General features: G+C 42.2%; 1 protein-coding gene across 1 annotated transcript in view; it reads right to left on the bottom strand.

Moving 5' to 3' along the window:
• Window positions 1-15,003, bottom strand: part of VAT1L (vesicle amine transport 1 like) — a 55,527-nt gene that overhangs the window by 33,222 nt on the left and 7,302 nt on the right. Inside the window, exons 3-4 of the mRNA XM_039696624.1 lie at window positions 11,881-12,096; window positions 1,526-1,668 (exon numbers count right to left, since the gene is read on the bottom strand). Coding sequence (XP_039552558.1) covers window positions 1,526-1,668; window positions 11,881-12,096 — 359 coding nt within the window. The remainder of the gene's footprint in view (window positions 1-1,525; window positions 1,669-11,880; window positions 12,097-15,003) is intronic.

Genomic DNA, 15,003 nt, shown 5'->3' with positions numbered 1-15,003 from the left:
CATTTTGTACTGTTTCAATAAACAGTTTACATATTTATAACTTTGCAACAGCTCTGTCAATGCAATGTCAATATGATGCTGAAGAATTAAAAAAAAATACACTGAATATCCTGATTTGGCCTTGTAATGCATCTTTCAGCTTCCTCACAAACAAAGGTGAGACCCATTGGTTACAAACAGCAGCAAAACCAGGCAACTTCACTCCCTGGTACTGCTGCCACATTTGGGACAATAAATTGCTTCTATTCAGGCCACTGGATGAGCCTCCACTGTAGAGGAATAACAATTTTACAACGAAATAGCTTTTGGTGGCTTCCCTGGTTAAATGATTCCTCATCCCCTATGAACGTTTCCAATTCATAACATCCCTTATGGATTTTTTTAGGTTTTTTTTCATTTGCTTGGAGTCATTGGTGGTTGCTTTGGTTTTGTTCTGTTTTTTGAGTTTTCTCCCTGCTGAATGCCCCCGTGACCTACAATAAAGCAGGTTCCTGCCTCTGTCCTTTCTCCATCACAGCTCCATCCTGTTCTGCTCACAGACTTTGAAGAGGTGAACACTTTGAGCAGAACACAGTACACAGCCAATAGCCATCAAACCAAACAACTGCCCCATTCCCTCACTGCTGCTGCTGCCAAGAGACAATTTGTCAAGGCAGCACTCAGAATTACTGCTGTAGGTTTATTAAAGATCTTTTCAATGCAAAGGGAAAATGGAAGGATCTGAGTAACAAATCAGAGTACTGGAACATTCTACAGGGTGCCACTTCTGTCTTGCAATCAGGACTACTCGCTGAGCTGACGTTAAACACCTCTGTGCCAGGAAAGAAGCACAGATTGTTTGTTACACCCATGGTTTTTCATCTCTTGTAGCCACCCTGATTTCTCCTGCAATACCAGCCTGCAGTGCTAACAGCCCAGAGAAGTTCTGCCACCTCCACCAACAACAGGATCAACAGTTAGACAAACTGAAAACCAAAGTGTTTGAAAGCACATAAACAGAAACACACATGATGACTTCAAAAGGCAACAGGATGATTTCAATCTGAATGTAAACAAACAAAATCTAAGGATCTGAAATTAAAGCAGACATTATGTGCTCTGATATCAATCCCTGGCAGAGGATAAAAACCCAGGCAGATAAAAGCACACCAGAGAACTCCAAAACCTGGATACCTTACAAATCCACTGAAAATATCTTATTTGGAGCATTACAGTAAGCAAGTACATATGCAAATGAAGGCAAAGCACATCCTTCTGTTAAGACCTTTAGTTTCTTTCACTTAATTTACTTTGCTCACAACAGATGACCCAATAAGGACAGGGATTGAAAAATTTCATGTTGCTTATCAAGACACAGGGAGAAGCTTGCTATCCTGTCCCTAGTGGACAGATGGAATAACTGGAATAAACTACAGCTCCCAAACTCACAAATGTAATATCCTCCCATAAATATGATCAGCCTGGTGCCTTTCATAGTATTTTGCCACATACTATACAGATCTGACTCAGGAAAACACAGGATTACCTTTTTACTTCTTGAACATAGTCTGCGTTCCTGTCAAACAGGTGAGTTACCGAGTTTTTGATTGCTTCATGTTTGAAAGATGAAGCTGTTCCAAAAACAGTAACATTGGGAATGGTTGAACAGAGCTGAGCAACAGCTTGACCCTGCAAATACATTATTATGTTAGTTCACTGGCATGGAAATTGGTTGACAGAGTTTGCAGCTGCCCATTCACTCCTGACGCAGCAAAACCCGAGACCAAGCGTGGGCAAGCACTTCCCAAACCAGTTTATTTCCACTGAAATGCAGTTCAGCCACAGGAAAAAAGACACTAAATCACAAGGATGTTCTGAAGACAAAGCAGGATCCTAATACAGTAGGATCATGTCTCCTTATGGTCTCAGTGGAGACAGCAAGTTGCTGTAACAAGCGCTGCATAATAAAGAAAATCTGCTTTACCTCTTATTGATAACAATAGTAATTACTGATTATTCAAAATGCAGGAACAGCCTGCTATGAGAGATCTGCTGAAGCACGGCCCCAGGCTCAAAACTGATCAACAGCAAAAAGGATAAAACAGCCCAGAGCACATCCAGGACAATTATTCTTCCTCCTGGTCTGGGCAGGAGCCCAGTGGGGTCCATCAGATGCTGGTAGCACTTGGGGCATTGAAGAATTTGTGCAATCAGATGTCTGTACTTTGAGTTTCCAGTTTTGGGCCCCAGAAGGCCTTTATAGAATTTTAACCTCTGATTTCATGAAGCTGAGAGAAGGGAAGCTTAACAGCTGAGCCATCTAGATTTCAAAAACCATCCTAAAAGGTCATCTTTCTACAAACCCAGGTTTTGTTTTATTCTTAACACACCAACAAAAGAAAACCAGACTTTTGGTAGCCACACCCTACTTTCCCTTGCAACCACATTTTTCCACTGGAGCCAGCACAGGCACATGGATATATCCAGAAGTTTAAAAAAAGGCACTGTCATTCTAAAAAAAAAAATCAGATGGAATTCAGCAGACTCTTACTTACAGCTACAGCCTAAAGATTGTCTTTTGTAAACTGTGTGCATGATAGTAAAACCACCCAGGGACAAACACATTTCTGTTCACTCCAGCCAGAAACCCTGATTATTAGTTGTACATCCCAGTAATTAGCACTTGGGTTTTATTTAGAGCAGGATAATTAGCTAGCCCTGCATAGCCTGGAGGTCTTGGCATCCTCATGGATTCTGCTGAATGTAACTCCAAGCTGAGCATCACCAGAGAGGGCAAGGTTATGGTTTACACGTGGTGGCACCCAGGAATTTCAGAGCGGTTTCCTGCTGGGCTACTCAGTAAATGCCTGCTCAGCAAGGCACAGCTTAGGAGATCTTTAGACAGGCAAGCACACACAGAAAAGAGAGCAAGAGAAGGGATCATTCTCATTCCTACTTTGCAGATGAGGGATGGAACACCACAGCAGGCTGAACAGCTTATCCAGCAGCTCAGAGAAGCTCACAGGTAACAATGCTTACTCCTGGCATGGTAAATCCAACCCCAAATCAAAAATGACCTCTTATTTTTAAAAGTATCCATTATTTTCCTGGGCTGAAATCCCTAATCTCTCAAAAATCATAAGAAAATCCATTCCTGAAGGGTCTCATCTTGAAAGATGTAATGTTTTCAGGGAGCAGAAAATGTTTCACTATTCTGATATTTCATTTCTCTATTACTTACCATCTCATTCTAAACCCTTCCCAGATTTTAGCCTCCACAAAGAATGTAATATAAAATTAAAATAAAAAATTAGGGGATTTTGTAGCTGTTCTTTTCTTAGCAATTTTCCTAAGCAATTGTCTTTTCTCACTTCTGTGTCTCACAGAAACCCAACACCCACAGTGATTTAGATAAATCAGTAATTTATAATGCATGGTAGTTGAATGAAATTCTGACATTATTGATCTATTCTCTAATTAGTTTTCTGCATTTTCAATCTAACTTGGGCAGAGAAGGGCTAATGAGTATATCCTGAATCAAAACCACTGAATGTTTAAAAGGTCAAATATTCAAGAAGAAAGCATGTTGATTTTTATCCTTCAGAAGACGATTAACATTTAACAAACCGACAGTGAGATGAATAGGAGAAATGCACAAAAACATTGGGATGTGAATAACCTATTTTCCTCCTGACTCAAACTCTGTAGTACACCTTTCCCTCCCCCCAGAGATAAGCTTATCTAAAATCCCAGATCAGCTGGGAATACCTTCCAGCTTTCTGTAGATATTTGAAGTCTACAACTGACGCATATGACCAGCTCTTTTATAATTGGATGAAGTGTTTTGAAGCAATTCCACAAAACACTCTTCTACAGTTTTCTGAAATCTTAATTTGAAGTTGACTCTTACTTATGTCTGTGCAAAGTATTTTTAGTAGCTCTATCAGAAATGTAGGAATAAAGGCTGATATTGGACTTTTCATGCTTTCCCCATCAAAACAGGGGAACTGAACTCAACCATTTCCCTAATTTCTGTGGAATTCAGCTAAGCTCCAAAACAGCACCGTGGCTATGTAAGTCACTCTTAAGTCTCCTTTTAATCCCTCAAATCACGCAGCTGCCTCTGGATTAGTCACCACTGTTCAGCAGGCTACGCATTTTAATTGCAAATACTGAGACCAGTGCTCAGAATACCCACGATTCACAAATGGACCATCACAAAGGGTTTTGCTGCTGAAGCCCTGTGCTGTCACTTGGATCCTGACAACTGCTCTGTGGCAAACAGGGGCAAGAGGCTTTTCTGTCTCCTCCCTGCCCAGGCAGAACCACATCAACTCTGCTAGCAGCCTCTCTGGCTTTGGAATCAAGAACCATGTTAGCAGAAACAGTGTATGAACTCCAAAACCTTCCAAGAGGGTGCTAAACTATACAAGCATGGGTTGAAAAATAATCTTCACCTATTTAATTTTTTCATATACAATGCCAATTTCTACACAGCAGTACTGACCAGATTCTTGCTTTCTGAACCCAGGAAAACTAGAAAGTTTTAATGGCAAAAAAGAATTATCACTTGGACAATTAATGCTACCTTTAATGGAAATTAGCAGTCTTTGGGAATAGAAAAAAATCAGGCAATTCTCTGAAGGGATAGACATGGTTACACAATATTCCCTTAAAGTGGAATCAATCTCCTTTAATATACTCATATATTTTATACACTACTTATCACAGAATCATGGAGTCATTCTGGATGGAAAAGACCCCTGAGACCATCAAGTCCAGCCACCAGCTCAGCACCATCACCATGTTTTATCACTAAGTTGTCCTGAAGTGCCACATCCACACATTTTTTGAACACTTCCAGTGAGGCAGAACATCATGTGGTGAAACCTTAGAGAAATTAATGGCTTGGATTGAGTAGCTTAGATTAAAGAAATTAATAGCTTGTGGAATGAAAGATGTCTGCTAATGCTGGATGTGTCTCCCCAGCTTCACAGTCTGCTTGATGGATTCCTCTTCAAGATATCCTGTGAATTCATAAAACCAGTATGTTGAACCTAATCTACACATATGATTACAGAAATTAATATAAATTTATAGCTTTACAGTAGTTTTAGATCCAGAAAAAAAAAATCTCCATATTTCATTGCTTTAAAACCTAAGTCTAAGCCTGCAGAATTGGAAACTTCTCATACCAAGATATTCATCTAAAAGAATGGAAAAGTAGTTTTCTAGGAAGTAACAATGAAATAGACTGTTAAGTGCATTTCAACAATTTCAAAGAAAAAAAGTAATCAATATTTAAAAGTCAATATAGAAAGCATGAATAGAATGAAACTCACTAATCTAATTACCTTGTTAACACAAACGTAATGCTGGATGAAATATAAATAAGGTGTACAGGTGAGTGGCTTTCAGAAGGGTCTGACCTAATGCCACCAGCCTGACATGCCAGCTGCACACTGAATTACAGCAGATGTGGGGCACAATCCTTCCAAGAAAGCATCTTTTTGCTACTGTGCAAACTGAGGGCAGCCTGATAGCAGGAGAGAATAAACCATGTAAAAGATACCACTCTGCAAAACTGTATCAGTAAAGAATTACCATTTCTATGATATATTTCTGCAGGCTAAAGGTGCTACAGCATTTTTAAAAGAACATTCAGACTTAATATTGCACAAGAAACTTGTCTGGAAGTGGATGTGAGAAGAATCCAAGTTCCAAAATGCTTTGATTCCACCTAAGCACACCTGAAGGTGCTGTGCAGTACCCAAACACAGTAAGAAAACTGCAAGGGGAATCATCTACTGATCTTGTGGTGTCAGGAAAACTCTTCTCTGGCCTTGGGTGAAGTCTGATACACAACATTTCATCTCCTGAAGGTGTCATTTCCCAATTACAGCAGAGGAAATTGGAAACCAAACACTGGGTGAACATTGCAGAGTGGACAAACTAAAATGTGATTATTGGACAAGCATAAGGCAGCATCTGCTACACTCAGCTCACCACAAATGAGTTTTGGAGTGGAGGCAGGGGGACAGTGACCCTGAGATAATGATCTCTCTCACCCTCACAACATTTTCTGCGACAATTAGCCGGGTGTGTTTTTCTTACCCCTTTGCAAAACCGTGCAGCTGAGCTGCATCAAAAACTCAGGGCTGAATCTCCACCTGGCACAAATCCTCTGCAGCTCAGTGGAGCCAGCCCAGCAAAACTCTGCCAGGGGAACAAACTCCCCCTGGAAAGGCAGAGCAGCCAGGGGAGAGCTGAGCTCTGCAGTGGCTGGGGACAGGACATGTCCTCTGGGGAGTGCAGGGCTGCGAGAGGCAGAAGGAAACGGCCTTCAGAGGCTGCAGCTGCTTTGGTCAGGGAAATTGCTCTCTGTGCACGGCTGGCTGGGCTTTCGTGTTTGATGAGCAGATCCTGCTCTGAGGCAGTGTCTGGAAATGGGCTGGGCCCTGGCACCAGCACTCCCTGGTGCTGCTGAGGGAGCAGAGCCATGGCTTCAGAAGCCTTCACTGCCCCACTGCCCTCCTGGCTCCCACAGCTGGGCACTTAGAGCAGCCCAGACTGGGTGGCACAGCGTGTGAGCTGATTTATCCTTGGCTGCTGGAGATGAAACAAGAGGAAAGCCCTTCATCACATGCAGAACAGCCGTGAACTGCCAGTATGAAAACAGCAAGTGCAGCCCTGGTAGCAGGTGAAGGTGCCAGCAGAGTGGGCTGGAGGAATGCCCTGGCAAGGGGCTGGCCAGCACCAGCACAGGAGAAGAGTCAATTCTAATTATTCACATTCAGGGAGTCCTGACTCAACCACAGGAGTGCTGTTTAATGTGCTCCTCCAAGTGCAGACAGAGCAGCCAGTCTACCCATGCAATATTTAAAAGGATCAGGAATGCTGTGAGATCTGTTTTAACAGGATCTGGCTTTCCTACCATCTTGCTGCTGCTGTGCTCCCAGCCAGCTCAGAGCCCAGGAAACGCATCCACACCTGCTGGAGCAGGACCTGCCTGGAGGATGACCAGGAAAGAGACACCTAACCTTACAAAAACAAGGTGTGAGCAAACAAACCTGCCTTCAGACTGAAAAATACAGGCCAAGGAGAGATTTCATGCTGAGCTTGTTGTGGCTGTGAACATATATATCCTACCAAAAAGATCTAAAAAAAGTGCTCCAAGAAGAAAGAGGACCTAATTTTAATTAATAGACAACATCATTAAATAGAAGATACATTAACTCTAAAAGATGCATTTACTGGCCATGAATAAAGTCTGCAAAGTTTCTCACTGGGTAAAACAGAGTGGAGAGAATCTGAACAGATAAACACAGGTGTTTTTTGAGGAAGAAGTTAGATCATTCCCTTGCAAGAGTTTCTATATGCTGTCTGTGATAGCAGGTGACTGGATTCACTAAGGAATGCCAGTTCTTTGTCAGATAAAATGTCACCACTTCAGTGATTCAGCCGGGAACACATCCTCAAATATTTGCAATATATGCAGGGGAGACAAAATAAAAAAGAGGGCTCCTGCCAAGCAGTAACAAATCCTGCCAGGATGGCCTAAATCTGTTGCCAAGTCAGATTTACCCTTCAAATTCAAACATGAGAACTGCATCTGTAACTTACTCTGCTTGCACCTCCTTTGCTGCTGAGCCTGAAAGGGAAGGTCAGACAACAGCTTCAGGAGAAGCAATCAATGCTTCTCCTGGGAAGGCAGCTTATTTTTAGCATCTGCAAGATCAAAATGCTAAAGAATTGGCTAATAATTCTGCCTTGAGTCTGAGGAGTTAAGTGATGAGAATGGTGTTTACAAAATCTTGGTAAATAACCAAAGCTTTGTGCTCTAAATATTCAGAAGAGGAAGTACATGAAGAACAAACAAACAAGCAAATGGACATAATGGCTCTCTCACAAATATAAAGCCCTGGAGGAATTAATTTTGCAGGTAGATATCACAGAAATAGGGACTGGATTTATTGAAGCTGAAGGAGAAAATCATAATGCTTTTTACGATTTTTTTTTACTACAACAGTCCTGTATTTATACTAATTCAACAGTTTACATAAATAATTGTGAACAAAACTTTATACAGCTTTATACCTCATACAAGCCTGTGCTGTGACTTGCACTGAATGCACTGACTTGGACAGTTTTTATTTTAAAGAACTAATTGCCTCTTAGGGCAGACCAGTCCCAGCAGGGTGCACACGACTGCTCAGTTTTCTTGGGGTGTTCTCCTCAGTTGTCACATTGCTTCACTTTAAAGAGATGGGGGAGTGTTTTTTGTGAAAGGAGCTACTCTTCCGTTGTCTTGCAGTCATTTCAAACATTAATTGCAGTGTTGTACAGTTAAGAGAGACCAATATCTGTCCTACAGTAAGTAATATGTTCTTGCAAAGTCATTATTTTCAGCATTAATGTCTATTTATGGTGTTTAGTGTTATCTGGCTTTCTCCCTGATTTAGCAACCAGTTCAGAAGGACACTAGAATATTTCTGTAGCTTAAAGTATTTAAACTCTATTTGTATGAGACAATTCTATTTTTTGTTAATTATTGAACTGCCCTGATACTCACTTAGACAGTTTAATCAGAAGTTCTAAGTGTCCTGCCAAGCAGAGGCCTAAAGGGGAGCAAATGGCAACTTTGTTAGATTTTAGTCAGCAGCAGGACTCAAAAAATGTTCATCTTTTGTCAGAGCCTGAGGGAACCATGGAATGCAACTGTGAGCCTGCTCTGTGCTTTCTGAGAAGGCTCCTGAAATATCTTCAGCCTCCTTCCCTGCCCAGGGTGGGAGCTGAGAGTCACTCTCTCTTCACTGCCCCTGTCCCAAGGATGAAAAAAGAGCCAGGAAAGCCAAAGCAGCCCCTTTTCCAGGCAATCAAAATCAACAAGCTGAAAAACTTGAAAACCAAATGAAAAGCAAACCCTGTGAAAACCAAACGTCACCTCTCCCTCCAGTCCCCTTGTAAGCACTGCAGCAGCTCCTCCTCCCCGAGGGAAGGGTGCAATATCCCACGGGCCAGAAGCAGAGTTTGGGGCTGTCCCCCTGTCCCCCGGCTCAGGGACACCAGGTGCTTCCCTACGAGTGGCCACTGCCCTTCCAGGACCAGGGAAGTTGGCAGGATGCCCTGCACTCCAGGGAGTGCGGGCAGGGAAGGCACTGGTTTGGTACATGGAGACACAGAGACAGCTGTGTGAGACCTTTCCCAAGACAGGTTATCTTGGTGTGCTTCCTTTTTCTCTTCCTAATCTTCTGATGCTCCCTGGAACTTCTGGAATAAATAACCTGACTTATCTAAAGCATCCTGTCAGACATTAAAGCTACTAATCACACTCCAGGCACAGATGGGAAGACAATTGCTATAGTTACCTCACTACCAAAAGTATCTCCCAACAAAAGAAGGCCACATAAATAAACTGAGGCAATACACAAGAGTAAAGGTCCTAGAGAATTTTGCCTGTCTCCACTTACTGAAAAAGCTGCAGGATCCTCCTAAAGAGGACTGAGTAGCCAGAACAAAGAACCTCACAAACATTTTTGAAGCAACAAGTTCTTTTTAATAAACTGCCTGAAGCAGCTAAAATAATGATCTTGCATAATGAGAAATGAACAATTAGAAACTTCTAGTCCCACAGGGAGCCTATTGTCTCATTAAAGTGTTCTGGAATTTCCCTGACATTTAGAAACAAACTGGACAGATTTGCTGAAAGTGGGGAAGGGCATTCTATCTATTAAAGCAACAGCACAAAAATAGCTCTTTCTATAGCATCTTCAGTGCCAGTTTTCTGTTCATTATCAAAGACCTTTGTGAGAATGATGTGTTCGATCTGAAACTGTCAGATTTTTCAAAGGATTAACAGACACATTATTAGAGTAACACAGACCCCTCTGAAATCTTTATGTCTGCTTAGCAGAAAGAAAAAAAAATCCACACATCTTCAGTGATATTTTACCTAGAAAACTTATCAAGCAATGGGAAAATTTCCAATTCTTGCTCTCTATGCTCTTCCCTTACAAGAAACAAGGGGCTGTGTGAGGCCCTCTCCCCTGGGACAGTGATCAGCATCCTGGCTTGCAGGCTGGCCAGCCCTGTGTTCCTCTTCCTTGCAGTCCCCCCGGATCCTACACAGCCCTCCATCCCTTACTGCCAGCCTGGCTGCTCTTCCTGCACGTCTGGCCTTTCCCTTGCAAACTCTGCTTTAGTTAACTACTTAGCAAGCGATGGATCTGATTTCTCCTTGTTCTCCTGGCAGCCAAACAGGACCCATTCTTCCTTTAGCTTGTCTCAGAGAAGGTTTGGAGCAGCCACAGCAGAGGACCAGCCAAAAGTGCCCATTGAACAGCTGGGATGAGAGAGGAAGCCAGCAGCTCCTTCCAGGAACAGCCCAGCACAGAGGCACTAGAGCAGAAGCATTACCAGTCCTTCAGGAAAAGAAGGAGGAAATAACAGAGGCTAGTGAGATCAGAAAGAGAAAGAAACACAGGAATCTGAAAAAGGAGGAGGGGTTCAACTTCTCTAGATGCACAGGTACGTGCAGGGATTGCTTTGGGGCTAATTCTGTACGCTCAGCCCACAAAGGGGCTGTACAGTGCCAGGTGGGCAAATGGCCTTAGAGCTGCAGCTGGGACTTTGATTCCTGTAGAATATTCCCCTGCATGTGTGGCCTCATGTTGCTTTAGCAGCCCTGAATTCCACATGAAGAGAGTGAGCACTACAGAACAATGGTCAGCCCCAGCACTGGGGGCCGGGCTGTGCCCCAGCATAATACGATTATAAATTCCATTCATTTACTCCTCTATTCCAACAGCACCGACCCTTCGCTGCCACTGGGATTATGGCTGGCTAAAAATACCTTGTACAGAGAACTCATGAATTTATTCCTTTGATTACAGCCTTCATTTATATGAGAGCCTGAAAGAAGGGCTAAGGGCGCAGAATTAAGGACAGCGTGTTTGGGGCTGCCCACCAGACCTCAGCAGAAAACAGAACATTATTTTAGCATAAATAAGGCATAACAAGAACTTAGAAAAGGTACTCGAGTTTCAAAGGCTGCTATCTGCTAACGGTCTCAGCTTATAAAATCTGTCTTATGAAAAAGGACTGCATAATTTCAAATGTAAACAGTCCCCAGTCAATATCACAATGTTTTGCACAAAACTTTAATACTTTCAAAAGAAAGAGATTTTTCCTGAAACATACTTCAGGAAAGGAACTTCAAGGGCCACAAAATGCTGACTCTTTATTTCACTGTGTGGCTTGGTATTCCCACAAATTCACCCTTTGCCTGTGCCACACAATGCTCCCTCAGGAATGATCCAAACTACAACATGCAGCAGCCACCACTGGCTACAATTTCAAATTTGTACCTTTTCCTCAGGGCTCTCTTAAGATTTTTCACTGCTTTCAATCCCTCTACACAAAGGGGAAAAGGAAATCTTTCACAGTGAAAGCACCACACACACTCACACATTATATGTGCAGGAGTATTCTGAGAGGGACATTTACTGTAAAGAGGATTACGGTTACATACAAATACCTTTTGCAGGGAGCTTATTCTTTTCACTACACCCTTCTTTAACGTATAAGTACAACATGTGTAAGTTCAGGAATGCAATATTTGAGACAATGGTTGATCCTTGATCTGCTGACAACCAATTAGGGGTTTTTCCATGAGATTTTTTTTCATAGAGTCTAGATCCATAACATTTTTATTTCACCAAAAGCTCCTGCCAGCCATTCACATCAGCATTTTGATGGGAAAACAGATGCAGTCCCTCCTGGTGCAATCCCTCACACAGAGGAATATCCCACCAAACTGCAGGTTCTGGTCATTTCAGGAATGAAGATGCATCAGACTTTCAGTTACTCAGTGACAGGAAAGGAAGAGAAGTTCCAACTTACCACCCCACCTCCTGCCGAGTGAACCAGCACAGACATGCCCTCTCTCAGGTTAGCAACCTCAAAGAGCATCATGTAGGCAGTTACAAAGTTCATGGGAAATGCAGCAGCCTCGGAAAAATTCATGTCATCTGGGATCTTGTAGACAAATTCTACTGGGGTACACACGACTTCAGCCCAGGCATTGTAGTTTACAAAAGCCATGACTCTGTCTCCAATCTACAAACAAGGAAGAAAACAACTTTGAGGATCTGACTGCAATTGAGACTGTAGGGAGCAACCTGTGAGACCTGCAAGTCTCCTGTTCAAGGTCTGGCTCACTGCCTGACTGTGAGGGAAATGATGCTCCTCATCTTTGGAAAAATAGCAGTTAAGCTGTTCAGCTTTGGGCTTTTACTGTTTTTAATGTCAACAAAAATAACCAAAAGAAGTTAAAGACACCACCTCTTCCTTTTTTTTTTTTTTGCTCCACTCTTCTCTGATAGAGCAGTTTTCTATCATCACTAGTACAGATCATCTTCTGCTAGCAGAGCTCCCAAATAACAAATGTAAAGAATGAAAACAGCATTCTTAGCAATAACCAGGAATTTTGCTGAAGAGAAAGAGATGAGGGGGAAAGGTTATAATTACATTGATGAGAAGCATGGAATAAAGAAAATTATACCTAGGATAATTTTCACTTTAGAGCTACTTTTCCCCTCTGTGGATTGAGAAGGGAAGGCCTTGTGCTCTGGTAGATGGAGCACACGAAAGGGTTGCAAAAGCTCTCATTCAGAAGATAACACCATCTGTACCCACTCTCTATTTTTACCATCTTATTAACTGATTCAACCAAGATATATCCATGATTGTAATCTCCACAGCCATGTGTCAGAGCAGAATTTAGTTCTACAACTTCAAATAAGCCACCTTAAACATCAAAAATATACCTTTGGATTTTAAGGCACTGTTAAATCTACAAAATGAATTTGACAAGATTTAAAAGAGCAATGAAATATTATCTTCCAATGCAACATTTCTCTGATCAGTTTCTTCTGAAAAGCACAGAAGATGAAAGCACAATTTACTATGGAGAAAAAAAGCCTTTCTGTAAATATTAGATACAGTTGGCTGCTCCTAGGAACCCTTCAGGGGTCCAGGCACATCAAGCTCAACTGTTTGTGTTTGGCCTTCATTGCAGCTTCAGGTTTTTAAAGCAGAGACACTGACTCTTCTCAGATGGACAGGAGTAACAACAAGGCACAACAGACTTGGACAGCAACACTGACCTGAAAGCAGAAATTGGGCTGCTCGTCTACAAGGGACAGCGACACTGAGCAAATGTTTGCCCAGTGTGTATTAAAATCTTCACAGGCACAGCTCTTACAAACTCCCAATAATTCCTCGTCACCAGCAACCCCATGGCATCTTTTACCTTGCCTTAGACCCTTTGCCTTTCTAGGACACACCAGCCAAAACAACAACTGAACCATGAAAGGAGCTCAGCAAAGGAGCTACCTTGCCTTAGACCCTTTGCCTTTCTAGGACACACCAGCCAAAACAACAACCTGAACCATGAAAGGAGCTCTGCAATGGAGACACAGGATAAGACAGGAATAGCATCAAACTCCAGGCCTTTGTGTTTTAACTAAAACTAACAGCAGCTCTCCCTCTAAAATAACTTTGCTTATCTGCCTGATACTCTCTTACATTCTACCATGCTCTCTAATGCTTTAGGAACTACAGGTATGGAGTAAAGCACAACACTTTTGCCTTCAGGCAAACATTTACAGCACAAGCACATTTTGGTCTCCTGAGTCATCACTTTTGCTTTGGGATATTGCAGGTTTGCTCGAAGCTAAGGGGCTGCTGACAGTTCTGAAGGGTTGTCTCTTTTAGAATGAGAATGCTGAAACAGAGCTGTCATTCCAATTTCATTGAAATGCCTCCTCCTTTTGAAATACATTCAAATTAACAATGCCTCACTGGTAATCACTCTGTGGTTCCCTTTTGCTCTTAGAGAAGCATCTAAAATAGAAAGTCTGCTAGGACTAATTAGTGCAGATGTTAATATGCCCTATATCCTTGCCATAAATCATAAATTATTACCAAAAAGAATGCAGAGAAGTCCCTCTTGGTGATTACCAGGGCATTTCTTGGTAACATTAAATACCACATTTTACCACAGACACTATTCAGAGCCTGGTCAGATTACATGTCTTTTCTTGAGAATCATCCCCAAAACTGGAGAGAGATCAGGCCTGATACAGCTGTCATCATCAGAAAGCAGCTTTTTCTTTTAATGGGAGAAGGAGTAGGCATTACACCTATTTTAGGAGGGCTTGAACTGGAAGAGATTTACCCAGGGAAAGGAGGTCAGAAGATACAGGGTGCAGTCTTTGCCATTGCTGTGGACAGAGGTGACAACATATGTCGAGGAGACAGCAAGCATGTGCTGTGCCCCTGCTCTGTGCAAGGATTCCATAAAGTGACCAACAGAACCTTCTTCCATCATCCTCAGGGCATGTTCTCCTGCTGATGGATTTATACCCGTGCACAGCTGCCACTCTGAGTGTGGGCCCTTTTCTAGATCACTCCAACACAGCCATGGCTATGAAGGCTATGTGTAAAAAATAAAATACAGCTTGTTTCAGTGACAGGAGTGCACCAGTGCACAAGCGTGCTCCACAGTCAGAACAAAGATGTCACTTTAAAAAGAGACACAGTATATTCAGTCAGGTGCAGTGTTGTTCAAACAAGCACCATATGCTGTAGCCTTATGATGCCCTTTAAAAATAGCAAGAACTTCAAAAATGAGAGTGCTGATCTGGAGCAGAGGCTTTCTAGACAATAGTCTCCTTTCAGAGAATATTCTTTGATATGGAGCACAGCTAGGAAGTACAGATGCTAGAGCAGATCTACTGAAGCAGAAAAGGTTTTCAAACGGCAAAATTATCATTCAGCTGTTTGTAACAAAATACATTGAAAGATTGCAACTTGTTTCAAGGCAGAGATGGGGCAGGAAGGGAACTGAGACAAATCCCCTAAGATTTCACCACTGAAACCATAGTTGAAACTAAACTGGCCATTATCTTCATCCAACTGACAAATTTTAGATGTTTGAGAAGAGAAAAATTGTGTCTTTAG

Source organism: Passer montanus, unplaced genomic scaffold (genome assembly GCF_014805655.1).
Source record: "Passer montanus isolate IOZ18808 unplaced genomic scaffold, ASM1480565v1 scaffold113, whole genome shotgun sequence".
Classification (NCBI taxonomy): Eukaryota; Metazoa; Chordata; class Aves; order Passeriformes; family Passeridae; genus Passer; species Passer montanus.
Note: the sequence above shows the minus strand (reverse complement) of the source record. Positions and strands in the feature narration are given on the sequence as shown.